Raw genomic sequence first — 24,856 nt, 5'->3', positions numbered from 1 at the left:
AGAAAATAATGGTCTTTCAAGGTGCAGCTGTTGAAGACTCTTCTTTGATTCCAGTGTTAAACCAGCACACCCTGCAGCAAAATGCTCAGGATTTGGGCTGCCTGTGTGTACCAGTCGTGTCAGAACACACAAGATTGCTTCCCCAGTCTGTCAGTGGCTGCTACTCCCCATAAAGACTGAAGGGGAAAAGAAAAGGAATGGATGTGCCTGGCTGACAGGGATTTGTCCCTGAGAAGCACTTTGAAACCTACATATTTGCTCCTGTATAACTAGAAGGTTTCCAAATAAACAAGTGGGTTCTTGTCCCAGTTGCTGGAGAACATAGAATCCAGGATGGTGTGGGTTGGAGGGGATCATAAAGATCATCTCATTCCACACCCTGCCATGGGCAGGGACACCTTCCACTAGGCCAGGTTGCTCCAAGCCCTGTCCAACCTGGCCTTGGACACTTCCAGGGATGGGGCAGCCACAGCTTCTCTGGGCAACCTGTGCCAGGCCCTCTTCCCCCAGGGATTATACTCTGGTCTTGGGGTTTTGGTATTTGCACCTCCTTGCTCTCCCTGAGTTTCCCCTCCTCTTGGAGGATAAAGTAATCTTCCTGCCGTGGAAGGGGGCAGATAGGAGACCGCAGAGCAAGGCTTCATGACGTTATCCCAAAGTCCATAAGAACCCCTTCCCAGATCACCAGACCAGCCTGCAGCATTGAAGTACACTGGCTTTTTATTCCATGCATTGTTTGCTTTGATAGTCATTCTTGTTTCCATCACTGTACACTGGTCAATACAAAAAAAATCAAGTTTGTCTCAGGAATCCACAGAGCAGGGAGGAGGGGATGAACACTACTGGACAGGGCCAAGATGAAATGGGTACTTAACACGACAGTGGGGAGGGCGACATTCAGCTCTGGGAGAAAATCTAGGCTAGTGTTCAGGAGCTGTCAGCAGCCATGAGAACTGGGTCAGGGAACTTGGGGTGCTGGAAAGGGAACCCACGGGTTACTCCTGCCCTGCGAGCGCGGTGTTACTACGAGGAGGAAGCAGGTCCACTACACCTCCCAGACCCTGCTGGGAGGGAAAGTGTGAGGAACCGCAGCACAGGCGCCCGTACAGTGACGTGGAGGTCACAGGTCACGTCTGTGCCATTCCAGGGAGGTTCCACTAAGGAAATCCGCCCTAACGCCCTGCAGAATGGACGGTGACCACCCCGGGAATGTGGGCGGTGCTGAGCCAGCCCTGCCCACACACAGCTGAGCACGAGAGATGTGTGTGCAGGGCAAGGCTGGGGCGGCACCTCCACGGACTGGGGCAAGGGGGGCTGCCCTAGTGGCATTTCCAGAGGGATGCTGCGTTGGAGGCAGCAGGTAGGAGGAGTGACACTGGACCATAAAAGTGCAATGACCTGGGTGTGTGAGGAAACTAGAGCTAAATGTGGCAGCCTGGAGGGTTCAGCTCTGCTTGCCCAGGCTGCAGAACAGGCCAGCACATCCCCAGGCAAGGACGGGGAGGGATCAGCACACACCTAGGACAGCTGGTCCATAAGGGTCTCAAAATCCCACACCCCAAAGCTTCTCTGCGAGCCCAGAGGAGCTGCATCCCACGGTGGAACCTAAGCAGAGACCACAGGTACCCAAACCCCTCTGGGATCTGTTTGACTGGGACTGAATCGTCACAGGCTGGAGGCCCTGCAGAGACTGACAGGCCTGAGCAGGAGGCAGCTCTGCTTTGGGGCTGTTGTGTGGGGCTGCCCAAGGACACCGGGCTCAGGGAGCCTGCCAGCTCTGAGCAGAGTCTCCCCAGGGGCACAGGCCTTCCATCCTCTGCTGGGGGACACCCAGTGGCAGTTCTCAACCTCTGTTTACACCATAGTATGTTACATGCACATAGTTCTCCCACTGCTAAATTCCCACACCTCGGCCTCCAGCCTCCTGAGTAACCATCTGCACCACCTCTGCCACACCAAATCCCTCTCACACCAATCACCTCACAGCAAAGCCACCTCTGGCCCTGCCACCTCCTCCTGCTGCTGGCCAAGAGACAGAGAACGTCTGGGAGGAGAAACGAGGGATGGGAAGGGAGAGGAAACAAGAAAGGAGCCAGGAAAGAGCTTCACTCCCCAGGGCATTGTGCCTCCGCCCAGAGCCAGCCTTGCTGCTGAGGGCAGGGTGAGCAGGTCGCTCCCTCTCCAGCAGCCTGTTTGGTCCTGCCAGGGTGATCCACCATGTGGATCCACTGCTGGCCACCCTGATCTCGCACCTGCTGCCTGGAGCAATGTCCTTTGGGATGCTCTTGCCAGGGGATCTCGTCACAGTTACTCATTTTGTGGTCAGTTCAAAAGCCACTCACTCCCTGATCACCGTCCCCACCAGTTCAGGGGCTGACAACTACCAGCAACGTGAGCAAAGTGCCCACGAAGAACCTCACACAGGGCTGACTGCAGCCATCCATCCCTCTCTGTGCCCTCTCCTGGAGTAACAGCATCCCTGGAAATCACGAGAGGCAGCAATTCCTGACAGCCACTGAGCCCAGCTCTGCTCCCGCCCCCTCGGTGACCAGGGAGAAGGTAACATCACACAAACAGATTACAATTGTGCTAGCGGTGAAGCCAACCTTCTGATCTACAGAAATGATAATAAATAATAAAATAACATCATAACTTAAGATCTGTCTGTAGTCCAGCTACAAAAATTTAAAAATATGGGATAATTTAACTCATACAATACTGCTCTCTGTATAGGTAAGACATTTTCCTTCACTTTGCCATGAGGCTATAAATTACCACAGTTAAATTCAAACCAATATTTTAACATAAAATGTAAACAAACAAAGCAACAGAAGTACCTGTCCATGGTCCATTCCTGCCGTTCACCTCAGGCTGGCCGTGCCAGCACGCTGGGAAGGGCAGAGGGAGAGCTCTTGCAGGGGGACATCAACTAAGGAAGGGGGGGGAACGTGCTCTATCGTTTTGTTCTCTTTCAACATTGTTTTAGAAGAGTAGTGTTTGAAGGGAAGGCACTATGAGTTCTATCAGAAAACAAATTTTTCTCATCTGCCAATGCCTCGGCCTGTCACATACCAGTACTATCCTCACTTTCACCTGCAGAGTTTCAGCTTGGAGGAGAAACAGAGGCCTCGGGGCACACCCGAGACACAGCTATGCCACAGCCACTGTCAAATTCCCTGTGCAACCTGTTTTGCACAAAGCCTGACATGAAGGGCAGGCAGCTGCTAACGCTTCCAAGAATGTACAGTGAATAAGGAGACAGAGCAGGGCTGATGCTCTGAGCCAGGCCAGTGATTCCCAGTCTTCCCCCTCAACACACAGCTCTCTGCTGGTTATCAATGCTGCTGTAGGTGAGAGGCTGCTTCTCCCAGTCCAGTCCAGGCGTCTCCAGTGTCCTCCCCAGAAGGGCTCGGGCTCTGAGAAATGTGCTTTCCACGCTTTGCAAGTCCTTGCTTTGCCAACACTGATTGGATTGATTTCTTTGACTGACTGAAACAGACAGGAGGTAAGAGGAGGAAGTAAACTGGGAAATGGCACACTGCATCTGAAAGAGGTTTCCCTGCTCAACTGGAGGTCGACACTGCCACAGTGAAGCAAGGACGGTGTTAAGAAGTGCTCTGATACCAGTTCTCGAGAGGATGAGGTTAGAGTACATTTGCAGGATCTCACAACAAAATGCTGATTAAAAAAAGAAACTAAAAATCCTTAAAATAAAACCCACTATTACATTCCTGGGGATGTATTGACTCAGAAGACCCTGGATGTTAGCACCTCAGTACCAGTTTGCTCCAGGAACATGTCCTCCTTCTGATTAAAAATGACCCAGCTGGTTATACTGAAAATGCTTTGTTCACAGGTCACCCTACAGTCAGGTCGTTTTCTGCTTTTCCTCTTTTGATAAGACTGAGTGGTTTAGTTTTCTTGATCTGTTCTCCAATCTTCAGGGCCACGAGGCCTGGTCCCCTGTGCAAGCAGCAAGAGAATCCCCTGCATCTGTACACAAAGCTGTCCAGGCAGGACTCCCAGGATGTTTCTCTGTAGTGTGCTTGCTTTCTGAACTTTTTTTTTTTTTGCAACAAGTCTGTATGTCTATAAATACAATCCACTCTTTACAGTAAAAAGTGTTAAAATGTCAAAAAAATAAATATCCATGTTACAGTAACTAGATTATTCAATAAAATACATCCCTGCCATTCTTGATTGAAATGCTCAAAGAGAATTAATTTCATTTGGACATTTTCCAGAGATTCGGGTTATTGCAAATCACTCCTGGGGTGGGAAGGAGAAGCATCTTCTCTTCCTGTAAAGTGTGATGAAGGGGAATGAAGTGGAATCTCAGGGAAATCAAAATGCCAGTATCAGGAAGCTTTGGGGGAGATCTGTATTACCAAGTAGCAGAGCTGCAGGGCTTATTGGTCCTGACTGTGGCATCAGAACACTCCCCTTCAGAAGAGTCACAGTCTGATTCTCCAAACTGTGGTGGGTTCTGCAAAGCAAAAGGAAAGGGGGAGACTTGAGCAACAGTCCTGTACTGCACGTCACCCACACCACCCCAGTGTGTAAGAGCAGCCAGGCAAAGGAGGAGGCTGGCACACAGGAGATGGCACAGCACACAACTGCCCTACCAAAGGTCACTTGTCTGTCCTCAGTGAGGGGACAGCAGAGAAACACCTGGGCAGAGCACTACCAAACACAGAGTTAGGAGGAGATGGTGCAGCAGGCTCTGCCCTACCCCTCCCAAACACTTCAAACACAGTAAAAGGAAGAAAATCATTCCAGCTTTGTCAGCAAGGCTGCTGATGGATACGTTTGAGGCAGTTTATACCCATTCCATTTCATTATCTATTTTTATCCCACTTAATGCAACTGCAAATCTCATGGCCTCCCAAAATCACAGTCATCCTGACCAGTACATTATGTTCAGCTTTGTTTGTGTGACTTTCCCCCACCTACTCATCTGCCAAGTATGAGGGAGATTGGGTACTGAAGCAGTTGCTTTGCCATAGTACACCTACCACAGCATCTCCTAGGCAGTGTTCCAACTTTCTGGCCCTTGGATTCCTTTCCATAACATTTTTTGGGTTTTTTTTCCACTTAGCAGAAGGAAGAGGGGATAAGAAACCTACAACTCACCTCACAGCTGTGTTCATCTGCACAAAGCTTGCCCAGAGACATCTGAGTCTTGACTCTCCGCACGGCGCACTCTTTGTCTGAAAGCCCATCCGACTGCGTGGAGATTTCAATGGGGATCTCTGGAGTTTGGGACAACATGTCCTCCAGCTTCTCAGCCAGCTCATCTTCCAGCTTGGTGCCCAGCTCATCCGGGCTGTTGGAGTGGTCGCTTGTGTTCCCCTCCTCTCCATCGGACACGGAGAAGTTCTCGGAGCTGAAGGTCGAGTAGGACTGGCAGCTACTGATGCAGCGATGGGGTCTGCAGAGGGGAGAGAGGTTCAGTGTCCAGCTTGGATCACACTGTTCTGCCCTCAGGGAATTTCCTGGGTGCTCTGTTCAGCTGCTCTGCCGCACCAGGCCTTGGCAGACCCCTCTCCTGGTGGGCTGCCTTTCATATCCTGGAGTTACAGAATTCTACCTCTTTTGAATGATTTACTTCAAAACCCTCATCTTCAAATTCATCTGTTCTTATTTGGTCCTGTCTGGTACATGTCCGTAATAGCTGATCTGCCCTGGAGCATATTTGCCTTTCTCAGTGCTTTTTCCTAAAGGAATGCTGTACTGTGGAGTTCAAGATAACACACCTGGGAACACCTGCATTGCCTGGCAGCGATCCCAACAGCCAGGCAGGATTTAGGTACGTGCACTCAAAAAACAGGCTCATAGCTACTTGACTGTGGAAATGGCCTCGTGCCAGGATTCAACAGCAATGCTACAACCCATCAGTTGACTGAACACGCCAGGAGAGCCACAGCTGGTCATCACATGGAACAGGCAATTTGTTCTCCTTCTAATCTCCCAAGCCAGTAAATCACAGAGGAAGCAACACTCAGACACTCTGTGAGTCAGATAACTCATCCAGCCCAGAGTTCTGCCTCCAGCCCCAGGTAGGAAGGAATAACCTGGGAAAAGTATGAGAACAGGGCGTGCAGGCAGAGACTGCTTTCTCCTGGCATCTCCTCCTGGTTTGTACCATTCAGCAAATCCAATTCCTAAGTCAAAGCTCAAACCTGGATGACAGTGCTCAGCCTCTGATGGATCTGTGCTCCAGAAATTCAACACTTATGGCTCTCTTCATGGTTCGATTTCCACAGCACACCTTGACAATGAGCTCCACATCTGAAAATGTTCTGGATGGGAAAGGCACTTCCTTTTGTTCATTTTAAACCTCTGTTTGCTTCACTGGCTGTCCCTAACACGAATGTAAGGAATCGTTCCTTGTCTATTTTCTCCACATAAACTACAATTTCATGCACTTCCAGTTTTGCCTCTCCTCCTGCTAGACAAACACTTCTCATGGATTTAATCTCTTCTTCTATGGAAACCATCCCTAACCACTCTTGTCACACTTTTCAGTACCTTTCCAAACTTTACCATGGTCTTTGAGCTGGGGAATGAAGGATTTAAGCAGCAGGTGTGCTGTGGATGTGTACAACAGCAGACCAGCTTTTATTTTCTTCTTTTCTCCTGCAAAACAAACCTGTAATCTATTTGCCCACTGGATCACTCCTGCACTTCAAGCAGCTGCTTTCATAAAACCACAGCAGCATTTCCATGATGTCTCTTCTAAGCACAGGACTGTAAAGCCTGTTGTTACCCAGGCTTAGGTAGTAACACTCCCTTAAGTCTTATTTTACAGGCAACACCATCAAATTTGATCTGCTGTGTTATCACCTGGCTCTTCAATCTTATCTGAATTCAACTACAAAGGTGCTGGAGTCTCCCCCACTGCAGCAACAGTTAATAAACAACAGTGGAAAGAGTCCACAAAAAGCACCAATATCCACTAAGTCTCATTCTGGTGAAACAGATGCAGCAGCTACTTTTTATAGGCTGAATAACATTATCTAGCTTGACCAACTTGTGCTGCAAACAGCCTGCAGCAGGAAAGCTGTGCCAGAGAGAACACCTCAGGACAGGCTGGAGCAGGGAGTGACGTGAGGGATCAGCTGAGGGTGGATGGGACACACTGGATGGGTCCCGCTCTGTTCTTTTGCCAGCACCTTCCCCAGTTGCAGTGCTGGTGTGCAGCTGCTAGGACAGTTCTCCTCCTGAGTTTTGTCCCACCAAAGAGAGATTAGAGTGAAGTCACCTTTTACCTTTGTCTACGAGGAAACTCCACTTCACTGTCTACTTCACCCTCTTCCTCTTCTGAAGAGTCGTCACCGCTCTGGCAGAAAACAAGGACAAAAGTGGTGTCACGTTTGTGGAGGCTCAAACATGGTTGACCCTTGGTCCTCCAGGACAAAGTCACTGTGCCAACAGGCTGCAACAATCTAGACCAGAAGAAAACAGCCTGTGCACCAGGGAACACTGAGCCAGACCTCGTCCTACCAAGGAGGTTATTTCAGGCAGCCCTAATGCTGCCGTTCCCGAATCTGGACTCGGAAATACACTGGAGTACTTCTGCAGGCACGGAGTACATAATGTTCCAGATTGTTACAGGAGCAAATCAAGTAATTAGTAACATATGGAAACCCACATAAATTATTGAGCTGATCTGGCACTCTTGGCTTTACAACTTCGACTCTCTTCTCCATCACAGAGCAGGATGGGGGATGACACAGCCTTTGCTGGTGGGTTTCACCAGTTCAGAGCACAGAGCCTTTTCTCCTCCTTTTCCCACCCACCACACTCTTGTCTTTTAGAGCCTCCTCCTACCCTCCCCATCCTGTCAGCCCCTCATTCATATTCAGCCTCTACCTTATCTTGTTGCCTTGTCATATGAGGTCCCCCTTCCTTCATTCTGTGCCCAAACCACACTCATGGTCTGGTAAATCATCCTATTTTCCTTCACTTCTCCACTCAGATCTAATTTTCCTTCTCTCTGAACTCCACTCAGACTGGTTCCTACTTTTCCCGCCACCTGGATGGAAGCAGGAGGAACAAAGAGCTGTTTCTGTACAACTGTGCCATTGGGTCTTTTTGACTCTTGCAAAATCTTCACAAAATACACGAGAACTATGACTTTCAGTGCAGGGGGACAATTTCTGGCAGGTGCAGCAAAAGGCACACCCCCAAGACCATTGTTGAATTCCTGTTCCAAGGAGCAGCAGCCCCAGAGATTCTCAAAGAAACTCTCGTGTGATATTTAAAGAACACATTTACCCCTTCCCTTTGAGAAAGGCTTGGAAACATTTTGAGACTGTTTCAACAACAAAAATTCAGCAGAACAAGTTTCACCTCAAACAAAAACTGGCAGAATTGAAATTAACAGAACGAGGCCCTTCCAAAACCTCGAGTGACAACCCTCATCATTGGCAGTATGCTCCAGTATGCCCCACAGCTCCACAAAACTGACTTTAAAAGTATGTCCAGATCACAAAGCGAACTTCATCTATGCATGATTTCTTTGAGATAAAGTTGTACACGCAACTACTACTGCTGTGCAGGTGTGAAACGTGGCTTTGCTGCTGTCCTAGACACCAACCTGTGCTGCACACCTTCCCTTGGAGGAGAGGGAAAGGAAGAGAACGCTTTGTTTTATTCCAAACGCCAGTGCCTTCGTTCTCACCTTCTGAAGGGATCTCGCTTTGCAAGGCAGCACCGAGGACGCCACGTGCTGGGGAGTGCCCAGGGCGGACGCTGCCGTGCCCTGCTCCTCCAGCTTCTCCATGAACTGCGCGCTCTCGTAGAGGGAAGCAGAGGTCGGGGACTGGGGGCGGCTCCCCCCCGCCTCCACCGGTGCCATCTGCCCCTGCCCACTGTCCTCGTCCCTGCACTGCAGACACGACTCGTAGGGGTCTGCGGTGCAGCACTCCCAGCGCTCGGCCTGGCCGCCCTTGCCGTCGAGGCCGCGGCGGCAGTCGGCCTCCATGGCGGTGGAGATGAGGTCGGGGCTGGAGCCGGACATGCGGCGCTGGGCGTGGTTGCTGAGGGGGCTGCGGAGCGCGGCCGCGGGGCCGAAGTAGCGCAGGTTGTTGGCGCAGTTGGCGATGTCCTGCCCGTGGCCGTGCAGCCGCGAGGGGTGGCCGTGGCCCGGCTGCGGCAGCCCGGGGTGCGGGGGGGGGTTGTGAGGCGGAGGTGGGGGTGCGTCGTCCTGCGCCGGCTGGTTTTTCAAGATCCCTGCGAATTCCTGGTAGCTGCCTTTGCTGTTCCCCCGGCGGTGCCGGGGCTTGCTGCGGTACCGGCTTTTGCCGCTCAGCGTTGACATTTTGGGACTTCCTGAGACTGGGGAGCCGTTGGACGCTGCCTCTGTGCTGGGTATGCCCTCTGACTTGAGCAGGTCTGGCCTGGGAGACAGGGAGCAGAAGTTACACATCAAACGCGAGCGAAGAACTGACGTCAACCACAGCAGGGATGAAGAGGCAGCTGCAGCCACAAGCACACTCCGGCTTCCCAAAATCTACAGGCCGCCCTCCCCTTCAGCTGTTTGACTCCTGCATTTCCTTCCCTTTGATTCTCTCCACTCCATGTCCTTTCCATTCAGCCCATCCTGCTCTACGCTCCCTTCTTGCTGCTTTTATCAATAGCTCTCACACACTCTCCCTTTTCCACTTTTATTTTGATGTTCTCTCCAAAAATAGCTCCCTCCCAGGATCTTGGGGTAGGGCTCCTCCTCCATGCATGTACAATGCTCAGCACAATACAGCCCCAATCTGCAGATGATGATCAGCCTGCTCATCTCAGAGCCACGTGGGGATATTAATTCAGAAGTGATTATTCACTGTTAATCAGGACTAACTCCTGGAAATCCCAAAAAAAAGGAAGAATAAACCAGACAACTCCTTTGGAAAAAATAATCTCACTTTCTGAAAGTCAGGCAGAAGAGAAATAGATGAAAGGACAGCATGAATTCCCAAATTTCAGATCCCAAATTAATTCCTCAACAATATATCCCTGAGGAGTGCCTGATTTCCACAATCCCTCAACCTTGCTTATTTATAAATCCAGTCAAGGATGATCTAACTGCTCTCTGCTTGGACAGTTAGGAATTTGAGACAGCATGTGAGATACCTCCTGTCCAAGCACCATCATCTGCTCAAAAATCACATGGACCAGCAGTTCATTCATCCAACCAAAGCATCCTGTGATGCTGTGGTTCCAGAGAGCTGCCCAGGTGCAAGGGATGGCAGGATTCAGCCCTTTTACCTTCAGATAATTCAACAGTTGTGGTTCTGAGGATCAGAGCAGGCCCAAGAGCGAACAGCCCCTTGTCCCACCTTGCGTGTCCCCAGACCCAAAGGGAAGGAGAGGCTGCCTGCTCATCCCAAGGGGGATCTGCCACAGGCTCTGGCACAGGACTGGGTGGTTGTTTCTCACCGTTTAGTCTGGCTGCCTGGTTTATGAGAGACTCCTTTCCTCTTCATCAGCTTCTCCACTGTATTGGGGTGGATTATTGGTCTGACCGGGTGGCGCTTGTAAGTCCCAGGGTATTTCTTTTCCACTGCTTGTTCCCTCCTGAAACATTGGGAAAAGAAAAAAGAAAAGAACAAACCAAAACCAGATGAATTCTTTCTTTGTCCAAGTGCAGGTCCTGCTGGACAGGAACACGGCTCCACAGTGAGCCATGGCTGGGTGCAACACGACAGGCTGTGCTGGGAAAGGACACAGACATTTCTGAATTCCCTCTGCAGGGATCAGGCAGCTGGAACAGGGCCCTGGCACACAGTCCAGGAGCAGCACTGCTGTTCGTTTTACAAAGGGCCCAAAGGATGCCAGCACCAAATGGAAAGGTGCCTTTCTCCCAGTCAGTACCCCCTGGGACAGACACAAGCACTAAGGGGTCTGCAGGAACCCACTCACAAGGGGCCTCTCCCTGCTTGCCAGCTCCTCCTTCACCCTCTGAGCTTGTCAGGGGACACTAAATCTACAGGTAGCACTACACAGTTTAGAAATGAAGCACTGCTTTTGTTCTCCTGTGTGCAGACTGCCACGCCCGTGCCACCATTCCCAGAGACACGTACTTGATGAGCTCCTTCTCCCGGACCTCCAGCTGCAGCATAATAGCACTGAGCTCCATGTACAGGTTGTTGGCCCGCTCCAGCTTCCTCTCGTAGTGCTCACGGATATCTAATGCATGCCTGGAAAGCACAAAGGTCATTATTCCACTCTGGTGTCCACGGACCAAGAGAGGAAAAGTACAGGTGTTTTAGGAAAAGTCAAATTTGCCAGAAGTACTGCACTGAACCCCAGATAAAACTAACAGTAAATGATGACTAAGAGCCTGATACAGCAATAAATCACTGTGTGATTTAGGAAGTGTTTAATGGCCTTGAAAGAGTGGCAACACTTCTCCCTAGAGGAGCTGCAAATGCCTCACATGCACCCAGGAGCCCTTTGGCCGAGCCCTGATCATCCTGTTTGCACAGAAAAGGGGCTAAACCAGCTTCTGCAGGAATAGGGAACACTGGTGTGTCTGTGTTCCACTAACAGCAGGGTGCCCCCACAGCTCCAGTACAGCTGCAGAAGACAAATGGAACCGCAGCCAGAAGATGTGACCAGGCAAAGCTCCCCTGGGCCAGGGGACACTTACCCACCACTGCATCAAACTGGCCAAGACTGCCTCTGGTTTGACACAGAACTGCTACTTGGCGTTTTATGTTTCTCTGTCGTAACTACAGTTGCAAATTTCTGTCACAGGAGGTAACACTTTCCTTTCTGAAATAAACATCCTGCTTTCATTTTTAAGTTGGTCTAATGTTCAAAATGGGTTTGGGTGGGCTGGTCAAATGCAGTGTGTTCACTCCTCGGCAATAACTAATCCAAGGAAAGCATCAGGGCAGAGAAAGCTCACAGAAAACTGCAAGAGGGATTTCCCAGGAAGATGGATGTACCTGCTCCAGTGCTGTTATCACGAACACCAAATCTCGGGCAGAAATATTCCCTGGTAAACACACAAGCCTTTGCCCATCCTGCCTGGAGCAAATCGTCGAGACTGCCCAAGGGCAGGGACAGTTCCCACTCTTTCTCTCCAGCTTCCCATCAACCAAGCAGCGCTCAAGCTCCAGGGCATGCACACAGGAACTTCAGTTTCTGAGCTCACAAGGGATTTAGGCTGCCCAAATTTATGCCACCAGGAATACTGCATCCTGTTTTGGGACCCTCATTACAAGAGAAGCAGGAAAACCCCAGTCAGGGCCTGGAGCACAGGCCCCAAGAGGACAAGCTGAGGGAGCTGGGCTCATTTAGCAGGAGAAGGGAATGCTGGGTGGGAAAAGTGAGCAGGAAACATAAAGGACTGTCAACAGACCTGAGCTCTTCTCTTCGGCGCCGAATCAATTCTTCATCCAACCGGTGGATACAAGTTCCTTCACTTTTAATTTTCTCAAAATGTTTCTTCACTTCTTCTCTCCATTCAGCCTAGGAAAGCAATTTGCTTTTAGGTGTTTACAAAGAATTTGGATCCCTAGGTGCACAACAGAAGAACTCTTGGGCAATGTTCTTTGTGTAGAGCAGAAAATTACAGGTTTGGGTTGAAAATGTATTTCTGTTAGCTGAATTATTTTGGGTAACAACACTGCAGCATGTTTAGTGTCAGCATTTTCAAATGGTATTTAGAAGTTCGAGCTCTGATTAGAGAATTGAAAACATATCTGCATTTTCTAAAAAATACTTTGAAAAATTCCTAAAGCACTTCTGGTTCTAAGACAACATTTTGCTCCTTTTTTTTCCAGTTAAAGTAAGCACAAAGGCTTATGATTTGGAAAGCTCTCTTCACGATAATCACTGTCTAGGGTGATACTCTATTTGCCCATTGAAGCCCTGCTTCCTGCAGCTTTAATAAATGCCCCCATTTTCTCACATCTACCCCAACAGTTCTTCTTTACTAGAGGCAAGGTTTCATTCTCCTTCCCTCTTTGGGAACAGACAGTTTCTTGATGGGTAGGACCGGGAGGGATCTCTCAGATCATACTTTTAGATCTTTCCTGAAAAGTCCCAGAGTCCCTTTGCTGCCCTGTCCCAACTCTGTGTCCCACTTGCTGCCCCCACCTTCACTCTAAATGCAAAGGTTCTGCTCCCAGCAGCCTCATGGTCTCCTGCACAGCAGTGCTGGGAGAACAGCTGGAGCAGAGCAGCTGGAGTCAGCAGGCTCAGGGAGGGAGGGAGGCACCACTGAGCCTCTCACTAAGCCAACAGATGCCTCAGCTTGGGAAAGTCTGGGTGAAAGATTTTCAAACACCCATCAGATTGCTTCTCCCCAAGAATCAAACTGAAATCATGGATCCAGACTCCTGCCTCCAAAAATCAAATCCTTGGAGCTAACTGCAGTGCTCACGGGCTCCAGCCCTTCCCCAGTTACCTGGGATTTGAAGTAGGTTTCCTGAGGAGTAGCCAGCACGTCGGCAGAGGCGATGTCCAGGTGCATCAGGGTCTGCCGGAAGGAGGGACGGTTCCGGGGCTTGCTCTGCCTGAGGGAAAACAGACACATCCCCAGGCATGGGTGAGGTGAACACTGCCAGCCTCTCCTGCCCTTCTGAAAGGGCTCCACCAGAACTATTCTCTGAACTTGTGCAGATGACAGACTAGAGCAGAGGAGCTTTTCTGGTTTTCTCTTTTGCTGAATACGAGTTTATTGTGCTAGAGCTGGGGTTTTTTTTGCTGAAGGAGCAAAAGAGGTGAAAAACATTTAAGACTACAAAGTGAAAGACAGGAACAGTTTCAGTTTGTATCCTGACTTGCTTGTCAAGAAGAAACACACGTTGGTCTGTTGTTCCATCAATGTCCAAGTTTTACACTGGGAATACTCAATCTAGCAGAAATGATAATTTACATCCAACAAAACAGGGTGTTTATAAGCACCAAAGGTATGTGAGCTGTCACACCATACATGCCTGAGCCCAGACAGTACTGTAATGCACTGAAAATCCCTGTAAGATCTCAGAAAAGTACAAAACCATTTGTATTTTTGAGAAAAAATACCTCACTCGAGCTTCAGGACTGAACCAGCCTCTTGCTCAGAACAAGAGCAGCTTCTTCAGCCTCCTCTCCCCTACAACCCCCCTCCTTCCACTAGGTGGGGACACAACTGTTTGTACGTCCTCGCTGTAGTACAGAGCTGCACCAGCTGCTCCTGCCCTCCACTGCCCCTGAACCGCCCTGCAGCTCAGGGTCGGGCACACAGCCCCTGGAAAAGATCCACACAGGTTCTGACACGTTTTCCCCCTTGTGCCACAGAAAGGATGGCTGGTAAAACTCATGCAGTGGGAAAATGCTGGAAGAGCCTTTACACTCTGTGTCGAGATGCAATTACAAGGACAAATCACTTAATGCATTCACCCAAGACAAAGAATTTCAGCTCTGTTCTGGTATGTGGAGGAAACTGAAAGCATTTTCCATATCTAGACCTGTAAAATCTGTGTTCCAGACAGAAAGCTCAAATTTCTCTTTGTCCAGTCCCTTACAAGGGGTTTTCAGAGTGAAAAATCAGTTCCCTTCACTCTGGAGCCAGCCTCAAGGAATTTTACCCCTACTTCACTTCCAGCTCCTTTTCTCTTCCCACCTTTTATCCCTTACTCTGCTACAACAAATCAAACCTCTCTTGAAGGCCACTGAAGATGCCCTTTGTGCTGCCTGCTCCTGATTCACACTGCACAGGTAACTCAGGGGTAACTGTCACCTGCTGGGGCTCCATAAGGCTCTGCTCCCACTTCTCTCCTATATAACTCCTTCCCGCTCACCAGCCCATCTCCAGTGTCTGCCCATTCCCTCCCCTGCCCCATCCACTCAGCAAACCAGACAGGTCTCTCCCTACTTCCTCTAACCTCCAAACGACCTTCTGGGGCCCAACCCCGCTGCCACAAGGAAGCAGAATCCAAAATGTTAAAACTTTTACTGCTCTCAGGACAAGTGTGGGAGCATTTCAGAGCCCCCTGCTCTGGGCTCAACACTCCCACCCTGACACTGGTTTTACTGGGAGCCTGGAGGGAGCTGGGAGCCAGCCCTAGGTCTGTGCTGTGCAGGGTTCAGGCTCTTACCAGGTTTGCTTCATGAGGATTTTGAAGCCATCTGGGCAGGTGGAAGGGACGGGAAGGTGCAGGCTGTTACTGCCCACTCCCCAGATGATGGCCGAGGAATCCACGTCCTTGTAGGGAATCTCTCCCGTAAGCAGCTCCCACAAAACTACCCCAAATGACCTGAAGAAGAAATAAACCAGGATAAATTGGATTCATGCTCTGCAGCTTGAAAAGAACAGTTTGTTAGGCAAAAACAGGGAAATAGGGATGTCTGGTCTGAAATCGCAAGTAGGTGCAACAGTGGTTTTTAACACCCCAGGTGACTCTTCCTCCTCTGCCCCAGCACTAGGCTGAACACCAAACCACACTGGTCTTCACCCACCCTTTCCTATTTATTTGTGAGAATTTAAAAATCCTGAAAGCACATTTTCTGTACAGATCAAGTCTTAGTCCTGTTAAAAGAAAAGGAAAGTCTGCTTCTCTCAGATAGACTTTGGACTGTCCTGGTTGGCAAGAACAGATCACTGACTACTGCACAGACAGAACTGAGTGTCTTACAGAGACAACACAACAAAGGTTTATTGGCTTTTCTTATTATAACTGACATATTTTTCCCTAGTCAAAAGCTCCCTCTACTGTTACCTGTATGCCCAGGTAAGAGTTTCATAGGTTTGAAACTCGGCACTGCAACTACTGCAAACACAGAAATTAGGAAACAAATGCCACATGCATAAGTGTCAGTACCAAAAGTACATGAGGTCTCACTGATATTTCCTTTGTGTTGAAGAAAGCAAGAAAAAAAAATTAATTAAGAGAACTCAGTCTGGGAAAGAACCTCCTACAAGAACTGAAAGATGCAGGCAAGAAAACTCACTTTGTTTCTCTTTCTTAATGATGGGGAAGGACATAAACCTTTATTTATAACAGCCAAGTGTTATTTGATTTATTTACAATCTTCACCCACTAAAACACCAATGAAACACCAAACCAGTCAATAGAGAGGTAAACAAAATGCTGCTGAGAACCAACACCACTGTAACTGCACATCAACAACCGGGCTGTGACACAGGTGAGGTACAACCATCTCCATTTCCAACCCAGACGTGTCACCTTACTTACACCCCACCCCCCTGTGGGACACCGACCCTGCCAAGCCAGCAGGTCCAACCAGGTGAAAAGTGAGAAGGGTGTTTCTGTGTCTGGCTTGTACCAATATCCAGTTGCTTTTATTAAGTACAGAAAAACTTCTAAGGGACAAACTGCCAGGTCTGAACAACCATCAGCCAGGAAACAACTTCACGAGAAAAACGTTGCACTTTCAAAGCCCACTGGCTTCAAATCATGTGGGGAAAAAAAATCAAAAAAAGCAAAGTTGGAACGTTTTTTCTCTTGAAATTTTTATCCATGTGCTGCAGGAAAGCAGGGATCCAGGTATTTGGACAAACTACGAGGAAAGCTCATCTGGTTTCAGCTTTGTTATGACTAAGAACTGACAAAGGATTTTCAAGACTCCTGATAAGATTATAGATTTATTTTTTAGCATGCTGTTAAAGATGAGAGAGAGCAGACATATAAGCAGCTTAGGAACTGTTCTCATTTGTCGCCAGCATCCATGAACATCGTTTTTAACTCGTCTTGGGGGAGGCACGGATGGCAAGGAGGAGTCGGAGCAATCACCACTGCTGTGGACTCAAGAGGACATTGTACCAAAGAGCAGCATCTCCAAGACTGAGGGAAGGAGTAAAGGAGAGCCCACAGTGCTCAGCTGGTTGTATCAGACAGGATGCTCCACACAACATTCCTGAACCTAAACCACTCTAAAGGACAGAAAGCTGAGGGTGGAAATCCAGCACCATTCCTCTTCACGATCCTGTGGTTCAAAGGGAGGAGCTCAGAAGACAAATGCTGAGCGTATTTTCTTTCCAAAACAAGCCCAGAGTTTCTCCCAGCAGGGCTGGCCGTGCTGTGGGCTATATATCCACACTACCTGAGCAGGCAGAACAGCATGTTCTGATGAACTGTGGGCTGTACATCCACACTAAATGAACATGCAGGACACCGTGGGCACCAGAGCAGCTGCACACCACAGGTCACACCACGGGAAACCCTGCCCATCAGGTCAAGCCCAACTCTGAGCTCAGATTGGAGCAGCAGGCAGGCTGCTGTCTGACTCCATCACCCCCAGAGCCACCCACAGCTTTGTCCTGCAGCTTCCTGCTGGGCCAGGGATGTGACAGCATCTGAAGCTGAAAAACCACAAGAAGGAAAATTCCTCCTGGCTGTAAAGCAGGGAGAAGGGCATTTGTCCTGGCTGCTGACATTTAATATGCAGAAATAATGAGGCAGAAACAGAGATGCAGTTCCCCTAAGGGCTCTGAAACCTGTGGAGAGGCTTCCCACAGGAGCTCCAAGGCTGAGCCCTCTCAAGCATTTTTAACAGCATGGAAACTGAACCTTTCCTTCTGTTCCTTTGGACACAAAGCATATTTCACATGGGATGGAAACAGGTTTCAAAACTCTTAGAGCCTCTCCTGGTTTCCTCCCTTTTGGATCCAGGGTTAGAGTCACTGGATTGTAATCCTGTGGCTGCTCACGTAACATCCAAGCCTGGTGTGCAGAAAGCACAAGGTGGTGGGGCAGAGGCCTCCCTACAGCTCCAGCATGGCCTGAGAGGGCAGAAAGCAATGGAAAACCACCCTGGTTGCAGAGGTTGCTGAGGGGGTCCTGAGCACTGGAAGAAAGCTCTAGGCTGAATAACGACACAGGGCAGAACCTCTGCACCTGCTCCCTGCAGGACACAGGTTGCACTGGGCCTCATCAGGAACCCCCACACGTGTGTGTCATTCCCCTCTCCATTACAGGAACACAGCTCGGGGCGCCAGGCAGAGGGAGAAAGGAACAGTCCACCCCAGAGCAAACCATCCCCAGGCGCAGGATGAGGAAAGGATGTGGGAAGTGCTGGAAAACCAAGTGGCTAATCAGAAGGTGAAGATACTTAACCCTGAACTCTACTCACCAGATATCCACCTTCTCGGAGACGGGCTCGTTCCGTATCACCTCCGGGGCCATCCAAGCCACTGTTCCCGCAAAGGACATCTTGGTGCTTTTATCGCTGAGCTCTTTAGATGTACCAAAATCTGAAATTTTTACTGCATCTGTGTGTGTAACTAAAACACTAGAGGGGGAAAAAAAAAAACAAACAAACCAACAAAGAAATCAGCATTTTATGACTTTTCATGTAGCGCAACAGCCCCTGGGAATAAATCCCTTCTTAATCAACACGACCAGTTGATGAGGCCATGCTGCTCACAACTGCAGTACAAGAGAAAAGATTATGTATTTTCACTGATGAAAGCTCTCACTCGCTTTAGGGCTGTGTTTTGTTCCTCAAATGCACTTCTGCATGCTACAAATCAAAAATCAATCCCGATAAAACTGCAAATTAACAAGTAACTGAGGATTCAGAGGCACCTCTGTACCTTAAACTGTGCTGTAAACCATCTAAAAGCATTATCTTAATGCGCTGTCACAGGCTAAAAAAGTGATGAACATCTAGGGAGTAAGAATATAAGCAGCCAGAACGTTTTAGTCAGAAAGCAACAGAGAAATGAGAGACATGTTCCAGAAAAATCAGGAAAATAACAAGAGATTAAGAAGGAAAAATAAAAAGCAGAAAGCAACAGAATATCCCACTTTCAAAAAGGACTGGATGCTATGAAATCACTAAGTATTTCCTGACTGCTATTTATCATGTGTCAAGGTACTGGTAGCATTTCCAGACTTGTTAAACCACAGCACAGGAGGGGAGTGCCAACGAGTTTCAGTAGTTTCACTCTCATTAGTTTTGAGACAATGTGGAAAAAGAACAGTAGAGCCTTTTGACCAAACTTCAAACTAACCCTCAAGAAAAAAACAGCACCAAAACTGGGGGATGTTTAAGCAGCTGAGACTCCCTTTGGTGACCTGAGGAACCCAAACTGGGGGATATTTAAGCAGCTGAAACCGGTGACCTGAGGAACCCAAACGGGGATGTTTAAGCAGCTGAGACTCACTTTGGTGACTTGAGGTCTCGATGGATGATTTTGTGAAGGTGCAGGTAGTTCATGCCACTGGCAATGCCCGTGGACCAGTCCACCAGCAGCCGAGGGGTGACCTTCCTGCCCGCCCGCAGGACCTCGTAGAGCTGCCCGTGGGCACAGTATTCCATGATGATGCAGTAGCACGGGGCTTGAGTGCAGACCCCCCTGCCAAAGAGAACTCGGTGAGGAGCTGCAGACACACAACTGGACAGCAAGGCTGGCTTGCCCAGAGAACCTGAGCGGAAGGCTCTTGCCTGGACAAAGGAACACTTGGAACAAGTCCCACGACCTACTTGAACGCGATGATGTTGGGGTGTTTGAGCTTCCTCAGGTGCTTGATATCCGTTTCGTTCTGATCCCTCACTTTCTTGATGGCCACCTCCTCCGCCCGGAATTTGCCCAGGAACACTGCTCCCTGTGCTCCGCTGCCCAGCCACTGCAGCTCCGAGATCTCCTCAAACGGCACCTCCCAGGTATCTGGCACAGGCAGAAAAACGCGATAACGGTCAAGACAAAGACCATGAAAATATTCTGCTGTGAGATCACACCAGGGCAGCACCTGCCCTCTCCTACACCTCAGGGTGGACTTTTCTAGAGGTAGTAGGTGGCAGAAAGCAATGGAGGCACACACAGCACGTGCTCAGCCCCAGCATCCCTTTCATCCACCCCAGTCACCTCCAGCCTGCTCATTCCCATCCTTCCTGCTGCTTTTTCAGAGCTCACCACCCTGCTAACCACTTGGGTGGGCCACTTTGACTTGGCAGGCAGGAACTGAACATGCCAGGGACCCTGGATTGGCAATTTTGGGAGGAGATCCTCTACCCCAACACTGAAGGAGGACAGTATCTCTTATGAAGTACGTGACTCCATAGAAAAGCATAGGTGAGAAAAAACGTTTAATATTCAGAACTGACATAAAAAAAATATTGAGGGTTTCCCTCCACCCAAATTGGGCACAAATAGGAAATAAAAGGGAAATGCAGAGGTGGCAGGCTGTAAAACACAGACCAGCAACCACCAAGTCACCCAAATACACAAAGCACATAAACCACCACCAGCAGTGGCAGAAACGGGTCTTTCCCACACCAACGTTGTGTGTATCAATGTCAAACAGGCAAAACAAGCTTAAGCAACCCCTCCTCTTTGGGACCTACACACATTTGTAGGGGCAGTCCTGGAGTGGTCCAGTGGCACAGTATAAACTGCTTCAGGAGAGCTGTACCCATCAGAACAGAAACCCTTGCTCTCTGTGAGTCACCCTGAAATTACCTTAAATCTCACAAACAGCAAGACAAAAGGCAGACAATTATTTATTTATCGTGTAAGTTTAGAGAGTAAATTATTTAGCAGAAAAAACAACCAGTAACCCACTGATTTCTGAAATAAAAGGCAGTCACACCTGCACAGAGCCCTGCTGGAGACTGCAAAGGTGTGTCTTTTTGTCTCATCCCTTTCCTGAGCCACCGGGGTATTCCCAGGGCTCCAGCTGGGGTTATGCCAAAGTGCACATTTTTGATCCTGTCACTGAAGGGAGACATATCCCCAAACTGTCTGTGGGCTGATCCCGATGGGAACCTTTCCCTCTTTCATCCCTGTGTCAGTCAGACACTGGCTGGCTGTCTCCTGCCGAATGGCTCCCAGCTCCCCTCTGGAGCCAGACCCCAGCACTCCTTCTGCTCACTGAACTGGAAACAACAACAGTGTTCATCTACAGCAGAAATTCCCCCCGCCTTGGCAGGGCAAAGTTCAACCCTGGGCACACGTTCCCCCTCAGACACAAGGCTGTTTTCCCCACTGATGGATCCGCTCACAGCCCAGAACTGTAATTGGTATTTAAGTCGTCAGACATCTAGATACTAAAAAGACTTTAAATAAAGAAAACAAATAAAATGAGAGCAGTCATAAATAAATTGAGAAGATCTGTATTTCTATTTAATTCACAAATTCACTGCTCCTGAAAGGAGGTGGCAAATACAGGTGATTTTTGTGTGTGTTGATGAACAGTGTTTTTATATGGGCAACACTGAAACAATTTCATTGTACTGAAATAGCTGTTTCTTTCACAGAATCCTGGGGTGCTTTGGGTTGGAAGGGACCTTAAAGCTCATCCAGTGCCACCCCCTGCCATGGGCAGGGACACCTTCCACTAGCCCAGGTTACTCCAAGCCCCATCCAACCTGGCCTTGGACACTTCCAGGGATGGAGCAGCCACAGCTTTGGGAATATCAAGAGGAACAAAGAACCAATCCACATGTAACATACAGTGCAACAGTCAGACTCTTCTGGGCCTAAAGAAACTTGCCCTAAATAAATTAGAGTGTAATAGCAGCAGGAATTACGCAAGAACTTGCGTTTCTGAGGTGATTAAGAACCACTGGAGTAGAATGATGGGAATCTGTTTCCCATGGGGGAAGAAACGCAGGAGCAGCCTGAGCCATTGAGCCAATCTATTTGGAGGAAGTTTTTTCCAGCGTTGGCTGCTGGCCAGCCTTGGCACTGTGACAAGAAGCATCTCTGGTTTACAGAAACCCCACCACCACAACCACCCTTGGATGGGCACCTTGCTCTCCAGGTACACACAAAAACCCTCACGGCGACAGTAAACACGTAACTTGTGAAGGGAAAGGTGAAAGCAACTCCTGGAGACAGATTCTTAATCCAAAGAAAATGGCTTGCAATTCTAATGAGTCTGTAGGAAACACAAACAAGTCTTACTTTAAAGTGTTGGAGTCCCAACAATCCCAATTAAGTAACTGGTAGATGCAAATGAAAGAACTGACTGTATCTCCCTGAAAGCACTCACCAACAGCCTTTAGAAATCAGGGTAAGCAACTGGAAAAACAGTCAGGAGGGGTTTTATGGGTCTTTATGGGTCAAATACTTAAACCTCAGATAATCAGCTGGCACTGAACAGCACAAAAGCAAACCCTCCCTGCAGGAAAGGCCCCTCACCAAGCAGCGCTGGCACTGCTCAGCCCACCAGCCTGCAGCAGCTCCCAGAGTGGGTCCTTAAGGGGAGCATGGAAACCCACTCCTCTTGATGACCACCCTGGCTATTGGGAAGGACATTCAAGGAGTGTTTTCAACAAGAAAATAACGTGGAATCATGTAAAAGTTGTTCTTATCTTTCCCCTCATTTACCCAGTCACGAGCCAGACCTTCACAGGCAATGTGGGCTCAAGGATCAGACATCTGCCAAGGGCATGGAACCTATTTGTATTTCACTAGTTGTAGGCACACCACAACACCACCACCACGTCCTAGAGTCTGGGCCTGCAGGAGATCCAAAGCAGGCAGGCAGGGATCATGGAGAGCACCAAAAAGTACCAGGAAGCACCTCCAGGCAACATAGAATGGTTTGGGTTGGAAGGGACCTTAAAGCTCAACCAGTTCCACCCCCTGCCATGGGCAGGACATCACAGACCAGGTTGCTCCAAGCCCCGTCCAACCTGGCCTTGGACAATTCCAGGGATCCAGGGGCAGCCACAGCTTCTCTGGGCAACCTGTGCCAGGGCCTCCCCACCCTCACAGGGAAGAATTTCTTCCTGACATCTAATCTAAATCTCTCCTCTTTTAGTTAAAACCATTCCTCCTTGCTCTATCCCTACCTGTCTCTGTAAAAAGCCACTCTCCCTCTTTTTTATAATCCCCTTTAAGTACTGCAAGGCCGCAGGGTTGCAGATCCAAACTGGGCTCCTACCCCAGCTGTTGATTCAGCCCAACACAAAGGATTGCTCCTGGATGAGGCTTAAAGTAGTTGTCTCATGAAGAAGGGAAAAAAATATCATCTGCAAGATCTGTGGCACCAGCCCAAAGCTGTAAAGAAGCTCCCAGGGGAAGGAAAGGTCACCACAAGCCTCTCCCTGCTGCTGAAAGAGCCAGAGACATTTCCTCAGCCTCTTCTCCAAATGCACAGGACTTGCACAAACACAAACACAAATTCCTCTGTGCTCTTGCTAAAAGACAGCAAAAATAAAAATAATCCCATCAGTTACTGAAGTGCTGGCTTGTATGTAGCTGATGAAATGCACACAAAGATGATTTTCTGGTGGTAAGAAGCAAGAATGAGATCATTTGGAAAACAGAACATGAATATTCTGACAAAATCCTCAAATTTTAGCACAGCAACAGTTTGGAAAGGTTTATCCTTGGGCAACAGAAGTGCGCTTCTGCCATCAGAGCAGTTCAGAGGAAAAAATAATAATACAAGAAACATCTCCTTTTCATTCCCACTGCTTACGGTGAAGACACTGAAGAGGCAGCTAAACCACACAGGCCGTTTATAGCAGATCCCAATTAATCCTCAGCCTTACCACATCTGCAGCCAGTTCAAAGCTGCCCTTTTAGAAGGGGCTGATGCCAACAGCAAACTGCAAGAAGCCCCTGGCTCCATGGCTCTGGACATGCTCAGGGCACAGAGAACAGCAAGACCCCTCTGTGCACAGAAGATCTGCGAGCACCCTCCAACCCAGCCCCCCTCTCAGCTGCTCATTTTCACTCATTAGTGCTTCAATCTTTGACACGAGTGACTTCCATACAAAACCAAGTGCTTCCTCTGGATGTCATCTGACTGCTCACAATCTCCTCCTCCTCCATCCCAAGGGAGACTCCCCAGCCTGATAGTCCCTTCCAAAACTGTCCACATCCACATTGCACATATTGTGCAATCCCCCCAACAGTGTTAATCCCCCAAGGACCTTCCAGTCACTTTTTATATTTATAGTCTGAACCACATGTGACACACTGAATAAACAACATGCAAACAAAACTTAGAACCGACTGTGCCAAAGGATTTCAAGCCAAGCAAACCCTTGCTGAGCACACAGGTGCTGCTCAGGAGCCACCTGCCATCCTGGAATGCAGAGGTGCATTTCCTACTCCGTTATGAGCTGGGAATGACTGACTCTGGGAAGGAGTAAGTTTATATGAAGCCAAATTCACCGAAATGTTGTTTAACATCTCTGTTCCCTCATATTAGCAGTTGTTCCCCATCCCTCTGGGGTTTAGATATGAACCACTTAGACAGGTTTCTGACCATGTATCTTATAATTTGTCAGTGCTAGAGAACCATTTGATTAATAGTGAGTGATGGTCACAGCAGCACAGGACACTTCTGCCCCATGGTACCATGGTGGCCAGGCTGTTCCCATTTTCCATAAGCCTCCACCATTTCAGCTCCTTAATTCTAATGACAGCTTGTTCTTTTCCCATCTGCCACCTCCCTCCCCCTGTTCTAGGGGAGAAATCAGACACCAACAGCAGAACATACTCTGCCCTTTAGCTTTCAGCAGCACCTAAAGAGACTTATATCTATATATATGATATATATATCATACCATATATAGATATGAAATCAACTGGGACATCACTTATTTCCAAACTACATATTTTATATATATGTTCGTACTCACATACACTTACACATTTACACTTACACATTTAAATGAAAAAAGGTATAAACCTTATTTCTGGAAAGATAAGTTCTGAATGGAATGGTATTTTAAAGAGGAAAATTACTGCTGAATAAAAAGGCACACAAGCCTTTTTAAAAGAAAAGCGACACTTCTGCTATTTAGGTGGTCGGCTGGAAAAGCCTTCACATACAGATTCCCAGTGGGAAATGCCTATGTCAGTGTTGTCCATCTGACATGAAAAACCTCCAGAAATTAACACAGGGATTGTACCAACCACCTCAACAGAGATCCTTCT

General features: G+C 48.7%; 1 protein-coding gene across 5 annotated transcripts in view; it reads right to left on the bottom strand.

The window, feature by feature from the left end:
• Positions 1 to 434: 434 nt before the first annotated feature.
• MAP3K13 (mitogen-activated protein kinase kinase kinase 13) overlaps positions 435 to 24,856 on the bottom strand; it is a 73,382-nt gene continuing 48,960 nt past the window's right edge. For 4 of the 5 annotated variants that reach the window (XM_017826299.1, XM_017826301.1, XM_017826300.1 and 1 more), the window contains 13 exons: positions 19,441 to 19,624; positions 19,121 to 19,312; positions 18,085 to 18,243; positions 15,090 to 15,248; positions 13,415 to 13,523; positions 12,365 to 12,474; positions 11,079 to 11,195; positions 10,435 to 10,572; positions 8,687 to 9,404; positions 7,272 to 7,342; positions 5,134 to 5,431; positions 4,389 to 4,486; positions 435 to 4,300 (listed from right to left, as the gene is read on the bottom strand). In XM_017826299.1, the coding sequence (XP_017681788.1) occupies positions 4,264 to 4,300; positions 4,389 to 4,486; positions 5,134 to 5,431; positions 7,272 to 7,342; positions 8,687 to 9,404; positions 10,435 to 10,572; positions 11,079 to 11,195; positions 12,365 to 12,474; positions 13,415 to 13,523; positions 15,090 to 15,248; positions 18,085 to 18,243; positions 19,121 to 19,312; positions 19,441 to 19,624 (2,390 nt within the window). In that variant the 3' untranslated portion in view covers positions 435 to 4,263. Of the gene's footprint in view, positions 4,487 to 5,133; positions 5,432 to 7,271; positions 7,343 to 8,686; positions 9,405 to 10,434; positions 10,573 to 11,078; positions 11,196 to 12,364; positions 12,475 to 13,414; positions 13,524 to 15,089; positions 15,249 to 18,084; positions 18,244 to 19,120; positions 19,313 to 19,440; positions 19,625 to 24,856 lie in introns of all 5 variants that reach the window. The other variant, XM_017826303.1, reaches the window with a different exon arrangement.

This window comes from Lepidothrix coronata, unplaced genomic scaffold (genome assembly GCF_001604755.1).
Source record: "Lepidothrix coronata isolate B3197 unplaced genomic scaffold, Lepidothrix_coronata-1.0 Scaffold125, whole genome shotgun sequence".
NCBI classification, from domain to species: Eukaryota; Metazoa; Chordata; class Aves; order Passeriformes; family Pipridae; genus Lepidothrix; species Lepidothrix coronata.
This window is presented reverse-complemented; position numbering and strand designations above follow the sequence as displayed.